Source organism: Eutrigla gurnardus (genome assembly GCF_963514095.1).
Source record: "Eutrigla gurnardus genome assembly, chromosome: 8".
Taxonomy (NCBI): domain Eukaryota; kingdom Metazoa; phylum Chordata; class Actinopteri; order Perciformes; family Triglidae; genus Eutrigla; species Eutrigla gurnardus.
Window position 1 is genome coordinate 16,360,322 of NC_139922.1, and position 17,804 is coordinate 16,378,125.

At 43.6% G+C, this 17,804-nt stretch overlaps 1 protein-coding gene across 13 annotated transcripts in view; it reads left to right on the top strand.

Annotated features, from left to right (window-relative positions):
• The window catches only part of kazna (kazrin, periplakin interacting protein a), a 161,924-nt gene that overhangs the window by 133,161 nt on the left and 10,959 nt on the right, over positions 1-17,804 (top strand). For 5 of the 13 annotated variants that reach the window (XM_084014623.1, XM_084014629.1, XM_084014628.1 and 2 more), the window contains 5 exons: positions 7,730-7,921; positions 15,104-15,240; positions 15,778-15,966; positions 16,263-16,346; positions 17,459-17,648. In XM_084014623.1, the coding sequence (XP_083870749.1) occupies positions 7,730-7,921; positions 15,104-15,240; positions 15,778-15,966; positions 16,263-16,346; positions 17,459-17,648 (792 nt within the window). The remainder of the gene's footprint in view (positions 1-7,729; positions 7,922-15,103; positions 15,241-15,777; positions 15,967-16,262; positions 16,347-17,458; positions 17,649-17,804) is intronic. The other 8 variants (XM_084014630.1, XM_084014631.1, XM_084014633.1 and 5 more) reach the window with 4 other exon arrangements.

Below are 17,804 nucleotides of genomic sequence, written 5' to 3' on the forward strand. Positions count from 1 at the left end.
CCCATTAATTGATTTGGTCCTCCGGTAGCCCCACCCCGCCTTTCCCCGCCACCCACTCTGAAGAGGTAGAACCAATCTAAAACCATCCCCCCTCCAGACACTTACTGTCATTCCCTATCAATTTTCGACCTCCAATCCCGTTTCGGCCAAGTCCAATTTCAGCTGCCTCACGGTCACTGGACTCTCTGACAGATTGCTCCTTTTGCAACTTTGGATTCTGAGTCCTGCTGTTTTTGCAGAAATGGGAGAGGAGGAACTGGAAGAGAAGATTATTCTTATGCGTGTTTTGAAGTCTCGCATGAGGAAACCTTTATTGAAACAGCAAAAATTTGTGTCCACAATCGTGAAAAAAAAAGGTGTTTAAGGAACACTGAAGTTGCTTTCATCCAAAGAGAGTCGAAGCACTAAACGGATTGTCGAAGCGCATTTGCCGAATAAATCCTGACGCAGCGAACATTTAACTCACGTGACTGATCCTCTGTTTCTTTGGCTTGTTTTGCTTCTACTTTGTTTCCTGGTGAATTACAGCCATGCAAGCCTAAAGCACCAATCTTTTACCAAACTACGCTGTAACAGAGTTGAATTGCTCCAAACCAGTCGATGGAAATGGGCCTAATTCGCATTTCCTCTTCTACAGCTGCAGACAGATACAGACAGAGCATGACCATAAAGTGTTACTATGGAATATACTGATTACTACGTCTGAATATTCTTTGCAGCTTTTAAGACAAATGGTTTCAACAGTGTTAATGCACAGTAGGAAGAAGCCTTTGTAATCTTTGAACAAAGGCATGTTTTCTAGTCATATCTTGGCACCATTAAGTCCAGGACATTTATGACTGCTTTCTGACACAGAGCGATGTTACACAAAGGCTGCAGGATTATTTAGGAGGACAGTTTCAGCCATTTTCCTTAAATCATACAAATAGGAAATGACACTGATCAGATTCATAATTCACTGGTACCAAGTGCATGTCAGCTGATGCACGGCCGCTATTATGCAAATGCACACATTTAAACTGTGAATGGAGATTTTATTTACTGTTTTGTTTAATCATTATAACCAGCCATCCTGTTGAGGGGAGTGGAACGGAACGGAGGCAGCAGGGAAGGGAGGGTCAATGAATGCACATATTTCTTTACCAACCAGTCAGAGACAAAGATCAGTCATCATTAGCCTCAGTTTAATCCCTGTGGCACTTCACAGTTGCATAAGACTTTAGTCGGAGAAGCCTGTACTATTTAAAGAAACTCCCAGTCCACAGTTTTGTGTGTTTCTTGGTATTAGGAACAGAAAATGCCAACGTCAGTTTAATTTAAAGGAATGCTGCAATAGAAGACGTATTGATGTGTTTATTCCCTTCATTAATTGTTTCTTTACCATATCGTGATATTTGCTTCATCTTATTGTAAATAGCTTTATTTTGCTCGTGGTGATGAACCAGCCGCCTCTGCAGCTCCTCTTGGTTTTTGCGGAGCTTTACAGCGAGTTTAAGCTAATTGTTTAGCTAATTACTGTTTTGTCCCACTGCTCTCATACTGTCGTCATCTGTCACAGCAGGCAGCTGTTTTCAGCGAGCACCCTCTAAAAGCCCACTTTACACTTCCTGCTTAACACCAAATGACAGGAAGACACAGCCAGTGACTAATTGGAGAGCCAGGTATTTCCCTCGGGAGTTGGTAGAGACCAAAAGCAGAGCTAAAAGAGAGAGAATATTGGGCCTGCATCCATCAGATATCCAAAAACATGACTTCAAAAGAATGATTTTGTTTCCCCTCGACTGCTGGATGTGTAAATGAGCAACTATTTCATCATTCAAGTTCATCATAAGTAGATGGCGATGTCTTGGCAACTTGTTTCTGCTTCCCCCAAATGGCCAAATAAATATTGCGGTTTTAAACATTCATTACAAGTGGAAGACTTATTCAACTTGAACCTACTGTACTGTAGACTGCCGTCAAGAGTGCTAGTCGGCAAACTGTAGTACTCTACTTGATACGTCCTACAAGTTAAATCTGTATATGCTGTATTGTATGTCAGACTTCTGTGATAGATGCCAGTCAGGGCCAGACAGCGTCCTGCTCTGTCAGCCAGTGGGGAACAGGTGGTGTTGAAGCCTGAGCTAACAGCAGAGAGTCAGCAAACATCCGACCCTGATGCATCCTCTCATCCCTGCTAGTACAGAGGTTGTGATGGCAACAGAGTCACACCACTGCGAACGAAAACACAGCCTCGTGTTGTCAAATGTGGTGTGTGCCCACAGTCCTACACATTGACAGAGACGTCTCTTTTTATATTTGTCATCTCTTTTTTTTTTTTTGAGAAGAGAAGAGAAGTAATTATGGCCCGAAACGTCTGTGTTGACAGTAGAGCAGGAGTGCAGCTAAAAACAAAAACAGCAGCCGGGGTTGAGATGTGTAACATTTGACTGTGGTTGCTGCGGTGAAAGGATTTCATGAATGCAAAAGTATTCGTATCATTTTCCTCCCAGGGTTATATTCTTTTTTAATATTCACTGAATAACTTTATTTAAGATACAGTTTTACTCAAGGACAAATTCATTGCAAATTAATTTAATTTGAATAGCAGCGATTTATTTAGCTAATACAAATTGTACTCGTATTTTTAAGGGCATTTGCAATGATGTTGTTATGGTCCTTAATTCCAGACTACTCAGTCAATAAAAGTGAGTTTTTTTAATGTGCATCAAGAAGTTCTCCAGTGGCTTCTCAGTAGAGTGCAGATACTGCCAGATGTGTCTGCATTGGTGACTGTTGTATTGTGGGATTAAATGTGTGTCTGCACCAATAGGCTGTAATGTGTGGCAAAACACACTTCACTCAAACTCACAGAAACAAGCGGCAATATATGCTTTGTATGTGTTGTTTAAAACATTTCATACAATCTTGCCAAAAAAATGAAGCACTAAGTTGAGTGGCAGAGATGTAATGTTCCTCACTAATGTGTGTACTGCAAATTCTGTTAGCTGTTAGCCAAACACAGTGTCTTGTCAATGGCAGTATATAACTGGGGGAAAAAAGGTGTTTTTTGAGAAAGTGTGGGTCACCGCAACCACGTGTCCTTGAGCAGGGGTTCCCAAACTTTTCAGCCCGCAACACCCAAAATAACAGCGGCAAAGACTGGCGACCCCATTATCCCCGGAGGTGAAACTTAAGAATGAACAGAACAGCCTAACAACCATGATATGGTTTTACATCAACAATTTACTAGAAAGTAAAAGCAGAATATCTCAGTCAAAGTAATTTCCATGTAACTTAAAAGTTAACATTTGCTGTCATGGGCAAACTTAATTTTGACACAATACTTTAATTTCCATGTTACCGGAAGAATATCTCAAAGTAATGAAAATCATCTTGCAACCCCCCCCCCCCCCCCCCCCCACCGGTGTAGCCATAACAGGGCACATTATCTGTGGACAGACACAGAGGTGCACACTCACTCACTCACTCACTCACTGGTGCACACCCACCGATCGCAGCATCCTCCTGGCCGAGATAATTAGCTAGGATGTATGCGTTCGTTTGCATTTTAAATTGTATCTTCATGTGTGTGTGTGTGCCTGTGTGTCAAAAATGAGAGGCAAAATGCAATACCATAAACTAGTCACAAGATTATTATGTTAATTTGCATATACAGTTCATAAGCCTGCTAAATGATGAGCCTCTCAAACGCCGGCAGATGTTGCGGGGCGGACCCGCCATGGGAACGAGCTGCACGGAGTCCTGGAGGGGAGATTGCACTTATCAGGAAGCTTCCACTCCAACTGTCATTTGCAATGCAGAGCTGTAGTGTATGGGTCTCGCCAACCCGGAGATGATGCATACATTGAAATATAGGTGGCTGTCTTCACCCCCTCCCCCCCAAACCCCTCGACTGTCTTATCTAGGAAGTTCCAGCACTGAGCTCGCCTGCATGAAGCTGAAGACAATAAAACGGTTTCCACTTCAGGCGCTCGGCTAATGACAGCTCATCTTGCATTTCCTCTTATAGATGTTCAGGGTCCACTTGCCGGTTTAAGTGGATGAATTTAACCATCATCGCTGCAAACAGTTTCCACTGCAGACCGCATGTTGTCTTATTCAGGGTTATGACATCTAACTGAGTCACCAAGTGATCCATTTAAATTAGAATGAGGATGTCAAATTAATTTGTTTTTTAGCAATAGTTTTTTTTTAACATGTACCATCTGTGTCCTGTGTTTTGAGAAGGGGTGATAATTGGTATACTTGCCTGCAATATTCTCTGCATCAATAATTCTCATAGACTGGGTCGATACCCAGCGGGGGCTCACAGGAGATTTTATCAGGTCGCCAAATAATTGAGCTGAATTGCTATATCACACCTACTATACAGTATGAAAGCAAGGGGTTCATGTTCGGAAAGTATGAATAATAAATATGAATAATGTTTTGCATTGACATTGACAGGCCTGAAATTTAATAAGGCAAGTCAATATATAATACATTTAATACAAAAGGGTAATTCATAGTGTTTTACATTATGCCATTACCCATTAAGACACACATTTGAAGAGAAAAATATCCATCGATCGTCACCGCTTATCCTCTATTAGAGTCGCGGGGGGGCTGGAGCCGATCCCAGCTGACATAAAGAAAAAATGTTTTTTTTTAAAACATTAAAGCATGTAAAATGTTAGAAACCCCAAAATACAAGTGTGAACCTGAAAACAGGCATATGTTCAGATTCAGTGAAAGACAGTGGAGAACAGAAAAGTTCTGAGCAGTCAAAGTGCTCTATAATCTAGATGTTTGTGTAAACTTCATGTTCCATGAAAACTAAACAGTACTTTTCTTTGTTTTGTGAACAAACAGCTACCATTTACCCCATCTGTTACCTTGTTGAAAAGCTATTTCTTTACAATTTTGCGATGCCCCACTGTGATAAACAGCAGGAAGTGTAAAATTACACCTTAACAGTTTGGAATGACAATTAAGTTTCCTCTTTTTGTTGCAGCGGTGAAATAAATGTTTATATAATTAGTTTTGGTTCATTATCTGTCCTTGCCAGTGATTAATTCCACAGCTGGATACATGTTTTGTGGAGTTTGTTTTCATGGTGGAGTTGTGGTAATAACTTACTGCAGGAGTTTTAAAATCTATGTTTCTATACTTTCAAAGGTGTTACTGGTTACATAACACATGAGACACCAGTTATCAAAGAAGCAACTTAATTCTATAAGGAGGAGTGTCGTAATAAACCGTAGCTGTTAGACAGTATGTCTTGGTTGCTATTAAAGGTAAAACCTACATTTTCAGTGTCCTTGCCCTTTATTTATGACTCCCTGTATGGCTGCCATTGCCCAATCAATGCATGCAAACCTAATGAATTAGTAATGAAATGACATAATAGGATTTTTTTTACAAAGCAATGAACTGTATCTTGCAGTCGGTGGTTTCCAGAACCGGCCGGCTGTTTGGTTTGCCAATAAGGGTGTCGCCGCTCGAGTTGCTCCGTAAAATGTGGTTCTATTATCAGCTCCATTAAGCTCCACTACGTTTTTCTCTCGACCCTTCTCCTAATAACCCCTTTTACATTTCTTTTTTTTGTTATTTAGCGGGCAGCCCTTATCCTCAGCCACTTACATTTAGCGAGTGAACACAAATTAAAGGACTTAAAAGCCCGGGGAAGTAGGTGCAGGTCGTACAGCGGTGCACTGGCCTTTACGCTTCGTTTTAGTTTCAGGGGACGAAAAGGTGAGAGCCGAAGTGATCATGTGATGCCGTAAACGCATCAGAGCAAGGCCTCACACACCACGTAACCTCTGGTGTAATATGTTGTCGTCCTTTTGTAGCATTAATCACGACTGTGGGTGCAGATGGGAGTTTAACAGCAGGCCTGCTGTGAGAGGAATGTTGGTGTCACGGCCAAACCATTGGACAAGACACATTCATTCACATAGACGACAGTCAACAATATCAATATGTCACAGGTGACACGTTCAGGGGACGCACAGAAAAAGAGAAATCCCTTTGTGAAAAGCCTGTCATGTTCACTTCAGGTGCAACGTTTTAAGTCCTTGTTTGTTGTATTGTTGTCATGGGGAGGTATTTTGTATTTGCATTATGTCTGGACAGAATAATAGAAACACCCCATGAGATGACAGATTAATGCTTTATTCCTATGAGAAGTAATGCATCCGTGGTTCAGACCTAGACTCATCCTTCTCCTAATTTGCACTTAAAAAGTGACCACAAATAATAAAATAATAAAGCTTTTTGGATTACTGCTCAGTTACTACGTCGACATTATTTCTGGGGAGACCCTTCCAGTTTTGTGGCAATAGTCCCCTAGTTTTAAGGGGTACTGCACATACTCCAGTCTGCACTAAAAGGTCCAAGATGATTGTCATATGCACTAAACAAATACATTCTTAGTTCACTGTCCTCTCTGAGATATCAAATGACAAAACTTAAATGACAAAACGTGACTCAGTTATTGCTAATTCTAAGCATCAGACTTGGTCTGAATGTAAAGCATAATGTATTCTAAATGATAATTTACAGATTTCTTAATCTCACTGATTGTGTAATAGTAGCGAAAGACACCACCCACTATTAACTGGGCAATGATGGCAGGCGTGCTGTGTGGAAGGATTATTTACACTGATGCTCTGCAGAATGCAAAGCAGATGAATTGACTGACATTGTTGGAAAATCCACTCCCAGCTCTGTATGTTGATCCTTACAATAGCGTCTGCATGCAATCTGTATTCTGTCCTGAATGCTTCCTCCTCTCACAGTATTTTGGCACCGTCTCCTATTCTCAGTTCTCCCGTTCATCTCTGATTGAATTTATGTATTTTTTTTCTTCCAGACAGTAATATTGGAGCTGGGATGTGAGACTATGAAGTGTAATTTATGCAAGGCACTTGATAGTGTAGCCATGCGAGATGAGGCTGAGCAGTTTTCCTCACCCCCCCACCCTCCCAGCCCCCGGCCCTGAGGATGCATGGAGATGAGTAGAATGGCTCTGCTCATCCTTATATGAATAACTCCACATATGCACCACCAAGAAAGGCACATTCAGAGTACCAAAAAAAAAAAATCATCTTTCTTTTTTCATGAAATATTTCTTTTTGGAGGTTTGATGTGAGAACTTGAAGTGTGACATTTGTCTGTTGTGGCTTGTTTTAAATCCGAGTGAAGTCCTCTCTCTACTGCTGGTTCTTTGAACGCACTTTCAAACATTTCCAGTGACTCAAATTGTAAGAGGGGAAAAAAAAACCCAAACTATTTCTCTCTCTGCTGCTGTTTTCATTTAGTTGTTTGCGTCTTTGTGACAACGCCGTGGAGGAGCTCTTTGAAGCACCAGTCCCTGAATATTCAATGAGCCTCTCTCTCCCTTTCTCATGCTTCCTTCCAACAGCAGCAAAGATACATTGCATGATAATACCAATGTGTGGTCTTGACCCGTCTGCTGGACCCCACCCTCCCCACAGTCATTTAGCAATGCAATGAAGTGTAGTTATCCCAATTAGAACTGCAATCATAACCTCCTATGGTGATGTTAAATACGTTTTTACGTTTCAGGCATCCTGTAGAGATGATCTAAAGCAGCTTTGGGATCATACATATGACCCTGGAATTCACTGCCCGGCACAATCCAAACCACACACATTTGTACTCATATTAGGGTTCATGATTTGATCTCCGCCTTCTAAAGCTCAGTTTTGTCTGTGTGGTGTAGTCCTGCTGCGTGAGGAGGTGGCCCAGCTCCAGGAGGAGGTGCACCTGCTGCGGCAGATGAAGGACATGTTGAGTAAGGACCTGGAGGAGACCCAGGGAGGCTGCTCGGCCGACGTCCTGTCTGCCACCGAGGTCCGCGTACAGCTGGCCCAGAAGGAGGAGGAGCTGGACCGAGCCAAAGAGGCTCTGCAAGGTAAGGACCTGGCTAATGGACAACCAATGTGTGTGTCATAGAAACACTAACATCCTTGTCTGTACATTTGAAAAAAACTTAAAATATACAAAAAAAAACGTATTTGATAGATACAACAAAAGTAGTTATGGACTGTGGAAAAGCTTGCTGCATTTCTGTCTTCTGTTCAAATCATTCTGTAACCATTTTGCTCCGAGCTGCTTCTGATTTTCTTCCGTTTGCCAGTAAGTGAGCCTTGAAACCAGTGCATTTTACTTCAGTGTTACCACGAGTGTCTAGATGGAGGGGTGTCTTTGGGTGAGAGTGATCACGGCTGCCTTGACTTTTCAGAAAAGTCGCTCCACACTGCAGGCAAACCCAGCAGCTGTGTTCCCACTATGGATCGCCCACGTGCCCCGGTGTAGCCTGCATGCAGCACAATATACCGTAGACGCTCCACTGCAACACCACTGTATGCTGAATTTAAAGAAAGTATAGAAAGCTCTTCTTACGGACCACCACAGCTGCAGATTCAGAAATATTAAAAATGCAATAAGCAGGCCTTCCATGCTGCAGAACTTTTTCTCAAATAAGTAGAAAAAAATCAGTTAACATACTAAATGTCATGTATTGAAATGATCAACTTATTACTGAGTTGGACTTGCTCTGAAAGACTTGAGAGTTGACTTTAGCTTGACCCCAAAAAGAATACAAAGCAAACTAGGGATGTGCTTTGTATATTTCACGTTGAAAATGAGTGAAAGCAACTTGGATGGTCTGATGAAGTATGCAGAGTACAGATTCCTCGCTGTTAATGACCGGCCACCACAGTATTTGTTGCTCTGTGTTTAATGCACGGCTGAATGAGAAATGGGAGTACACTTCTGTGTTGCCTTCATATTTGCACAGGGTAATGAACAAGTTCTTCTCGGCAGTGCACCGTGGATTACAGGGCATCAAGCAAAGATGTCATCAGTGTGGCGGTGAATCATTCCTTTCAGAGAATAATCGCCGTGGAATGAGGCAGAGCACAAAAAAAACGCAGTTCGGTATCAGACGAACACACGACGTGCTGTCAGGGGATTTTGTTGCTGCGACATTTTCACTTGACACTTGCAGCCTACGCTTTTTTTTTGTTGAAAGAATTGAACAAAAACAAAACAGACTGGAGCGGAGTAAAATAGAGCGACGCGTCAATAACAGACTTATCTCCTCTTGTCATGATTGGCTGTCTGAACAGACTGCACACAAGCTCATGACTCAGGCCTGTTAATGAAGGCCAAAGCCTAGAGAGCCCAGCAGGCCCCGGCAGCAACCAGCCGCTAATGAAAGCTTTATAAAGGGGGACTTTGGTTGGCCTATGAGGTCCAGAAATGTTAAGCAGGGTGGATCTGGTCTGCAATTAAGATGGGGCATGTGGAAGGACAGGAGGAAATTGGCTGTTGTCGTATTCAAGTTTAGACACAGACAGATGGATCTCTGGACTTGACTGAGAAGACATTCCTGTTGCTATCTACAAGCAGTGGAGCAGAAGCTGGCGTTCCAGTAGAGCCTTTGGCCTGAGAGTGACCCGTGGGAAAATAGAATAGACATTAGCATTCATTGTTGAGAGCAGCCAGATTTCTGAATTATTAATATTTTTCAATGTTTTTTTCCCATGACCTAGTCTGAACAGCAGTAGGTGGTGCCCAGCTCTGTTGTTAGTCCACTCCATCTTCACACACTAGACACTGACTCAAGGAGACTCATTTTTTGGTCGCATGTGTTGGGAAGCAGCCAGTGAGTTTTAGCGTTTTCTGTCAGCAACACAAGAAAAAAGCAACACATTTTCTTGTGTTGCTTTCCTAGCTTCTTCTGCCAAATGCAGTCATGTTCTGTGTTGGCCGTGTTCCTGGACAGTGCTGCTGATAATCGACAACATAAGACAGTGATTTACAGTTAAGGTGGATAAACTATGTAGCTAATATACTAGCCAGCAATTTCTTTCTGATTCAAAAAACGTGTAGGGCTGTTGTAGTTTACTGTGAACCAGATGTATAACGTCGTTTGAGACTGTTTTCAGCATGTTTCTGAGATAGAAAGAGGCCCATCTGCCCCCTGAAAAGAGCAGCAAAAGGTCATCCACATCCGGCCACATCTAAAAGCACGTATGTAAGCAAGTGAAGTGCAGGGCAGAGAGCCGGCCATCATACCCAAGGACGAGATGCAATGAATCATACGAAGGGAAATTGCACTTTCCTCAGAGGCATTCATCGTGGTGACCATTAATAGAAGCCGAAATTGGCGCTTCTCCCCTGATTCTCTTTAAAGATGGGTTTTTCAGATGCTGTTTAATCAAACACACAATCATAAGCAGCATACTGAAGCCTTTAGTATAAGGGCTGCCCTCAACCAAATTGAATTCAATAAAGTCGACTAATTGATTTAATCAACAGGTCTGTAAAACTGAGTTTCTTTGCAAAGAATCACCCAAGAGCATCACTTTAAATGTTGTGTTTACCAGAGATGTGCTCATAAGTTTCTTGGAAATGAGTCATGCATGAAAAAAAACAACTAATCCGGGGTGCCGGAGAGCTCAGTCGGTAGAGTTGGAGCCCCACCGAGGCCTCAGTGCAGCGGCCCCTGGTTCAAGCAGCATACGGAAATTTAAACTTCCGTATGCTGCCCATTAATACGGCGAGATGTTGACTGTTTGATTCCCCCCAGTTTTCACAAGGCTGGCATATTGTGAACATCCCACCAGATGCTCTGGCAAAGTGCTTTCCTTGAAGAATAAGAGCAATGTTTGGAGGATTTAAGCGCCCTGGGTGGCTTTTATTGAAGTGCTACCAACAATTATTGTGAAGCAGAGCAGCTTTGTGTTTTTTTTTTTTTCTTTTCAGTTTTTATTTATTTTCCTGTGGTTGTGCTTTGGAAATGAAATGCCAAAGACACACAGGAATACAAAATGGAGGACGTTACTTTTCAGTTTGTTATTCTCCACCTTCTCCCTCGCTCTCTCCCCCCTCTGCCTTTGTCTGGTGCGATGCCCACGCCGTTCCAATGTTGAGGCCTGAGCTCGCTCCCACTGTGTGGCAGACAGGAGCCTGTGAGCACTGTAATTGCAGTGAGTAATTGCCAACCTCTTGTCAATAGCAGGTTTTGTTATGACGCCTGCGGACGCTCGATCCAAACCCCAGAGCCGCTGCTTGGAGTCATTTCATCCCCACCGGCCTCAAAGTACACAAATGAAAATGAACTGAAACTGTCTCTGTGATCTCCAAAGCCTGACGTGAAGGCTAATGCAGTCGGACCGTTGCTGAAAGGTGTTTACTCGACTCTTAAATGGACTTTTTCTCTTCAAAGTTTGATGAATTTTTTCAAAGTGTAGCTGGCCCTCTTTGCTGTTTTTAATTAGCTATTTCCGCTTTGGCTAATGAGTATCGCTGAGGGACTCCCAGTCAAATCCAGAGCTGGAATGAAAGCAGCAGACTGCTATGTGTCGTCACAGCACAGTCCGCCCGCTCTGTTCACTGTCATTTCACGCTACATCGTAGCTCCGTCCTTGGCTACAAGGCCTCTTCTTTGATGAGGCATTTCGACGCCGATACGCACATAAACAGACACGGATCTCATCAGGCTACATCACCTCGTTACATCCAAGCAACTGAAGTGGTTTTAGTCTTTTATTAAGGCTTTTTCTTCACCGGCAAAAAGTCATTCTCAGTTGATGCGTTTTCCTCAAATCTTTTGTGTTTTATTTCCTCAATGCCGGCAGCAGCTGCGTGATCACAGGTCATTAAGGGGTTTGGTTTTGCTGTTCAATTTGCACCTCAATCTGTTCAAACTGGTCCTGAATGAGAACATGTGTTCGGCCTCCTAGTGGTCATCACGTGCAACCTCACTTAGACAGAGAGAGAGAGATTGCCATCGTTACCATCATAAATCTAAGTCGACCCGACCCCGCTCTTTGTTCGCCTGCTACGCGGCTCGCACCTGAACAATTAGGATCAGCCACTTAAAAGATTACAGCGCGGCTAAATGTTGTTTTGGAATCCGGTGAACACAGCGAGGTGAGTAATGAGATGCTGTTATAGGATCAAAGTGTGATCTTCTCCCTTGATTCCCCGATGTGTCGACTCTGCTGCTTGAACAGCTCGCGTACACACTAGTTCACAGGCACAGATCACCTGTTAGTGCAGCGTTTGATCTGGTTTTAAAGCCTGGCTTCTTGGTTGTGCATGAACTTAACACAAAGGTGAAATGCCACCACTGGGGTTAACTTTAATTAATGCTGATACGGTGGTGACGTGAATGTTAAATAGCACCAATGCAGATATCAACCTCATTTCTTCTTTTTTTTTTTTTTTTTTGCTGAGGAAGTGAGGAGGTGTGCACACTGTGCTGCTCTGAGGCTCCAACTTCATTATTCAACTGGCAGATTTAAAATCCCAAACCGTGAACAATGGACTCCCTCCAATGAGCCAGTGTCTCTTTTGTTCTCTCCCCCAAATAATTATGTTAAGAGCCGACTAAAAGCCTGTCCTTTCTCTTCAGGACCGGAGTTATATGTGCTAGTGTCGGTGTGGAGTGGTTTCATTAATGTGAAGAACGGGATTTTCTGAGGGAGTGCGGATAAGTGGGTCTGTCTCTGTGATCCTGTTTTCGCAGGTGAACTGAACTTGGGTAGCGGTCTTTGCTCAAACTCAATCTCTAATGGATTGCATAAATATTACATACAAACATTAAACCCAACCAAGCACTGTATGGTTGGCATATACTCTTTTTTATCCATCTTCCTCAGTAAGAGACCAACGGGAAAACTTGATTGTTAATGTTGAAAAACAAAAGGACAGGAAATGTTATTCAGCTGAATCATGGCCAGGGATCGTGTTATATTTGTCCCATAATAGATGTGGCACACCAGATAATGAGGGTTATTAGTTAACCAGAGCTGTGAGATGGCAGAGGAATAATGTTTGACTCTCTATTAACTCAAGAATTACCCACAGTTTTAGTCTTTATAACATGTCATATTTTCATGTAGTGTTTCAAAGTGATAGCCCGCCAAGTACCAAAACAATGGTCGCCTGCAGGCTTGAAAAACAGCTGATCGATGTCTCGGCCTTCCTCCTCATCACCATGAAGTCGCCAGGTTAAACTAACCAGCTGCTTGCTGTGGCTTCAAATGTATCAATCTTCCCATCTTGTAGGCATATTTCCCCAAAATGTTAAACTACTCTACTAAATAACTGGCTGAAGTTATTTTAAAATACAAAAGTGGCCCCAGCCCATAGGAAGTCCCTGAGGAGCTCAAGGGCTCTGCAGCAGAAGGGCCTCTGTGTGGTGAGCTAAAAACCACTTATGCAGATTTTAGAGGATGTCAGGAGTGTGTGATACGGGCAGGTGTTTGTGTTTTTAACATTGAGCACTGGGAACAATGGTTTGGACTTTTAATGGTGAATGTTTAGTCCTGATCTGCTCTTCTCCTGCTTTTAGTACCTTTGCATGCAGGCACACATAGAGGAAAACTAGATATGATGGAATAGGTACTCAAATACATAAAATATATTCCTGCAATGGCAAGACAGAAGAAGGTGCTTGCATGGATATCATTCTTCCATAAAATGACCATTAAATTGAAGCTTCCTCTCCATGTCTTCCTCCTCCTCCAGCTCCACACACATTAGCTTCGCCTCTGGTTCCCAGGTGGTTCCCTCCTGTTTCATCTGGTAATAACTCTTGGAGGCATATACTAAGCCACGGAGTATGTTAGTCCTCAATATGGCTGTCAGCATAGTGCTTCCCCATATCGCCTACAGAGTGTAAGGTAACCACAATGAGCCCCATCGCCGACTTTGTTTCCTTAAAAGTGCTCATATGTAGGTAATAAATGGTGAATAACAGCGCGGACATGCATCTGTGAATGGACCTCTTTTTAGCGAGTCACAGTGAGTGCTTTTTTAGTATCCGACACCAGGAGGGTTGATGCTGCCAAACGGTCGCAGGTGCAGGATGTGAGGCGGCGGCAGTGCTTTTGGCTCATCTCAAAGACGTCTTTGATTTCACTTCCCGAGGCAGGTGCTGGGAGGTTTCCTGTTTCCCTTGGCCAATGAGAGACGTTTCTTGTCTTCGTTCGACGGCTAGTTTGGCTTGGATGTCGCTCCTGCTTGGGAATTTCACCCTTAAAGAACGGGTGAAAGGCAGAGATATGAACGAGTGACGGGGAGGAGGGGAGGAGAGGGGGTGGATCTGTCCTTGTAAAACTGCACTTCCATTCCACTTGAGCGTATTCCCCAGACAACAACTTGTGAATGTCACGCAATTAACCGGGCTGTGATATAAGTTAATTAATGACACGCAGCTGGCTCGGAGGGGGGAGGAAAAAAGAAAAGGTGAACATATGATAACAAGCATCAAGAGGGAATTGGAGAGCCGTGTGATGTAAAGGAACATCCAGCAGCCAGAGCGTCTGTGCTGGGAGGAAATATATGTCAAAGTGAAGAAGACAAAGGTGGACAGACACAGTGAGAATACATAAAATGTAAATAATGCCTATGTTGTCAGTTTGGGGAGATAGCTGGAGGGGAACTCGGGCTTTCAGCAGATGTCTGGAAACAGCCTCGCATGAAGAGCGAACGGAAATCAAGAGAAAAGCCGGAGATGCAGAGGAGAGAAAAAGGGATGTGTTGTCTTTGAGGAAATTAGAGCTTCTGTGAATAGCTACACTGAACCACATTCTTTATCGTGAAGCGTGGGTGAGGTGCCAGAGGATTAGAGACAGTGTGTGGCAGAGAGATAGATGAAGGAGAATCCAGCAGCAGAGAGGAGATTGACAGGATGGTTCATGTGTGATTCACCCATTTATCAACACGCAGCCGCGCTTCATTAGTCCAGCAGGTTGATTTAATGGGTTTTTTTTACCTAAAATGCTTCTTATCTGCCTAATAACGTCATTATTCTGCATGAAGAAAACTGCCACAATCTGTACTTGGGGACGGCGAGTACAGAAAGTGCACATTAATCACTTTTCTGCAGTGAATATGTATGAATGTGATTGTGATTAGACAAAAAAACAGTCATATTGAGAAGTCCTTACCAATGTCAAATAATTTTCTCATCAAAATCACTCCACAGTAACCGGCGGAGGCAGCATTGAATATTATTGTCTCCATTTTTTCTGACATCCCTCCCTCTCTCCCTCTCTCTCGTCCATCCTTGCAGCCATGAAGTCGGACCGTAAGCGCCTGAAGGCGGAGAAGGCAGACCTGGTGAACCAGATGCAGCAGCTTTATGCCACGCTGGAGAGCCGGGAGGAGCAGCTCCGCGACTTCATACGCAACTATGAGCAGCACAGAAAAGTATAGCACCCATGTTCTGGCCATGAGCCGTCGCACACAAGTGCATGCACCAAAAAGGATCCGTACAAAGAGGCTCTTCTTGTGAAGCTTGGCTGGTTGCAGGATCATTAGCACAAGAAACAGCACAAAGTCAGCACTTTGTTGTTGTCAGAAAATGAGTCTTTAAAGTAAATGTGGGTGTAGCTGTGGATATGAATATATTAAGGATGTGTGAAGTGTACTTATCTACTCAAGTGTAAAGAGAGCCACAGTCTCTCTGCATATGACGACCCATTAGGGGTTTCTCTTGGCGTTAAGATAAGAATGTTCATGTGTATTGCTGTTTTTATGTTGTCATGTGGAAGTATCTGTGACTTAACAGCAGGTTTAATACATCTGTGGTACCTGGCAGTCAAGCAAAGGGACTGTTTTAGCCTTCAAGCAAAACAATCATTTGAAAATCACCGAAAAGACAAAACCGGAAGTCGTGAAATTGGCCAGTTTTGCCCGTTTATCCAGTTTATTTTTCACGGCGCGTTGTGTGAATCAATCCATCAGGATCTCTGTGTCCACCAGGAGAGCGAGGATGCGGTGAAGGCACTGGCCAAAGAGAAGGACTTGCTCGAGAGAGAGAAGTGGGACCTGCGGCGGCAGACCAAGGAAGCCACCGAGCACACGGGGATGCTGCGCTCCCAGCTGGACCTCAAGGAGAACCGCATCAAGGAGCTGGAGGCTGAGCTGGCCATGGTGAGACGGAAAGACAGACAGGTGGAGAGACAGACTCTCTGTTGTGCTTTTAAAAAGCCAGATGTTTGCATGCAGCTTTGTGTGTATAGAATACTGTCCCCAATAAAAAGAGCCAGTATGAAGGAGTATAAAGCAAACTGCTGACAAGAACAGAGAGCGTCAAAGTAAAGCAGTACACGCAAATTCATATAATCAAGCAAATGACTGTGTCTGTCTGTCTCTTTACTGCATTTAATGAAACACGTAAAGCCTTTGAATGTACAGTATAGCCCTCCGTCATGTCTCCAACCCCCCAGATGAGTAACTGTGTCAATCAGAGAATGGAGTACCGGGTGTTTGAGCGGGTTGCTGACAGGGACTGCTCTCCTAGGGTCATGGCGGTAAGATGGGTCCCCCAGCTTCAAAATGTGACTTTTTCTTGACCCCCCCGCTCCCTGTAAATCTGTCCTACTTGTGACCTAATGTTGTGGAATTGGAAAGCCCCCCCCACCCCACCCCACCCCACCCCACCCCTCAGCTGCACGTTTCTGACTAACCCTCAGCCGACCCTCACTGATCCCAATGATCCTAACATCAGTGATCCCGCTGATTCCTGCTGTGATTGATCCGAATGGGTTTTTGTTTTTTTTAATTGAGCCATAAACTGCTTGGGGGGAAATGATTCTGACGGCTAATGATTAGTCCAAAGGTTTGTGATTGTGTTTTTTTGCATGTCAAACACTATGATTGATAATCGTTCTGACCGGCAGTTGGTAGAGATGATTGCATTGAAGCTGATTGCTTCGCCGTTGATTTGCAGCCTGCCGTCTCTTGGCATGATCAGAATTGCACAACAACAACATTTTGAGTATTTTGTGAAACACTGACGCGTCAAGGCTAATCAGGAAAGAAAAGAACAAAACTTTTGATAGGCACAAAATACACTTGCGTTAGCACATCTCCCAAGGCCCCAGCGGTGTTGTGGTTCCTGTTTAGAGAAGGTGACTTGGGCTTTGAGACGAGACTCTTTGGAGAAAATGGATTCATTAAACGTCTAGTTTAGCTTCATTATTTCCAGTTTCTCCGTTTTTTTACACCCCAACAACCACTAACTTTCTCCCCTGAAAGGAAGCAAGCAGGAAAAACCTCCTCCAGATATACGTCTACCTTTTTTTTCTTTTCTTTTTAATTCCTTCTCTGTGCTCTCTGGAGTGGTAAAGAGAGATTTCACACAACAAAAGGCGAACATGAATACAGCTGCATTTTTCATGAGACAACAACCACACGAGGAGCCCAGGGGAGAACTCACTTGTCCGCATGCACTCTGTGACTCGGTTGTAGGATTCTGCATACATAACTCAAGTTGCACACGTGAGAGCACATATGACACATAATAATAATAATAATAATAATAATAAAGATGGGAAGCGACAGTATGGAAAGCAAAAAAAAAATCACCAACTGGCTCAAAACAAGCTGGAAACATGTCCCTGTTTCTCTCTCTTCTTCTAAGGCCAAACAGTCACTAGCCACCCTCACCAAGGACGTGCCCAAGCGGCACTCTGTGGCCATGCCCACGGAAACGGTTGTCAACGGCAACAACCAGGAGTGGGTGATGCAGGCTGACCTCCCGCTGACTGCTGCCATCAGACAGAGTCAGCAGACCCTCTACGTCCACACGGGCCACCCCACCGACAGACAAGGTAGGAGTCCAAACATGCCTCTGCATGCTCATGTGAACCGGCTTCACACACATTCACTGCTGCCGTCTGCTCAGCGCGACCAGATTGTTGGCCACTGACGATGCTCCGGTTGTCACATTTCATGCGCTTTATGTAGCGGTTACAGTCAACACATTT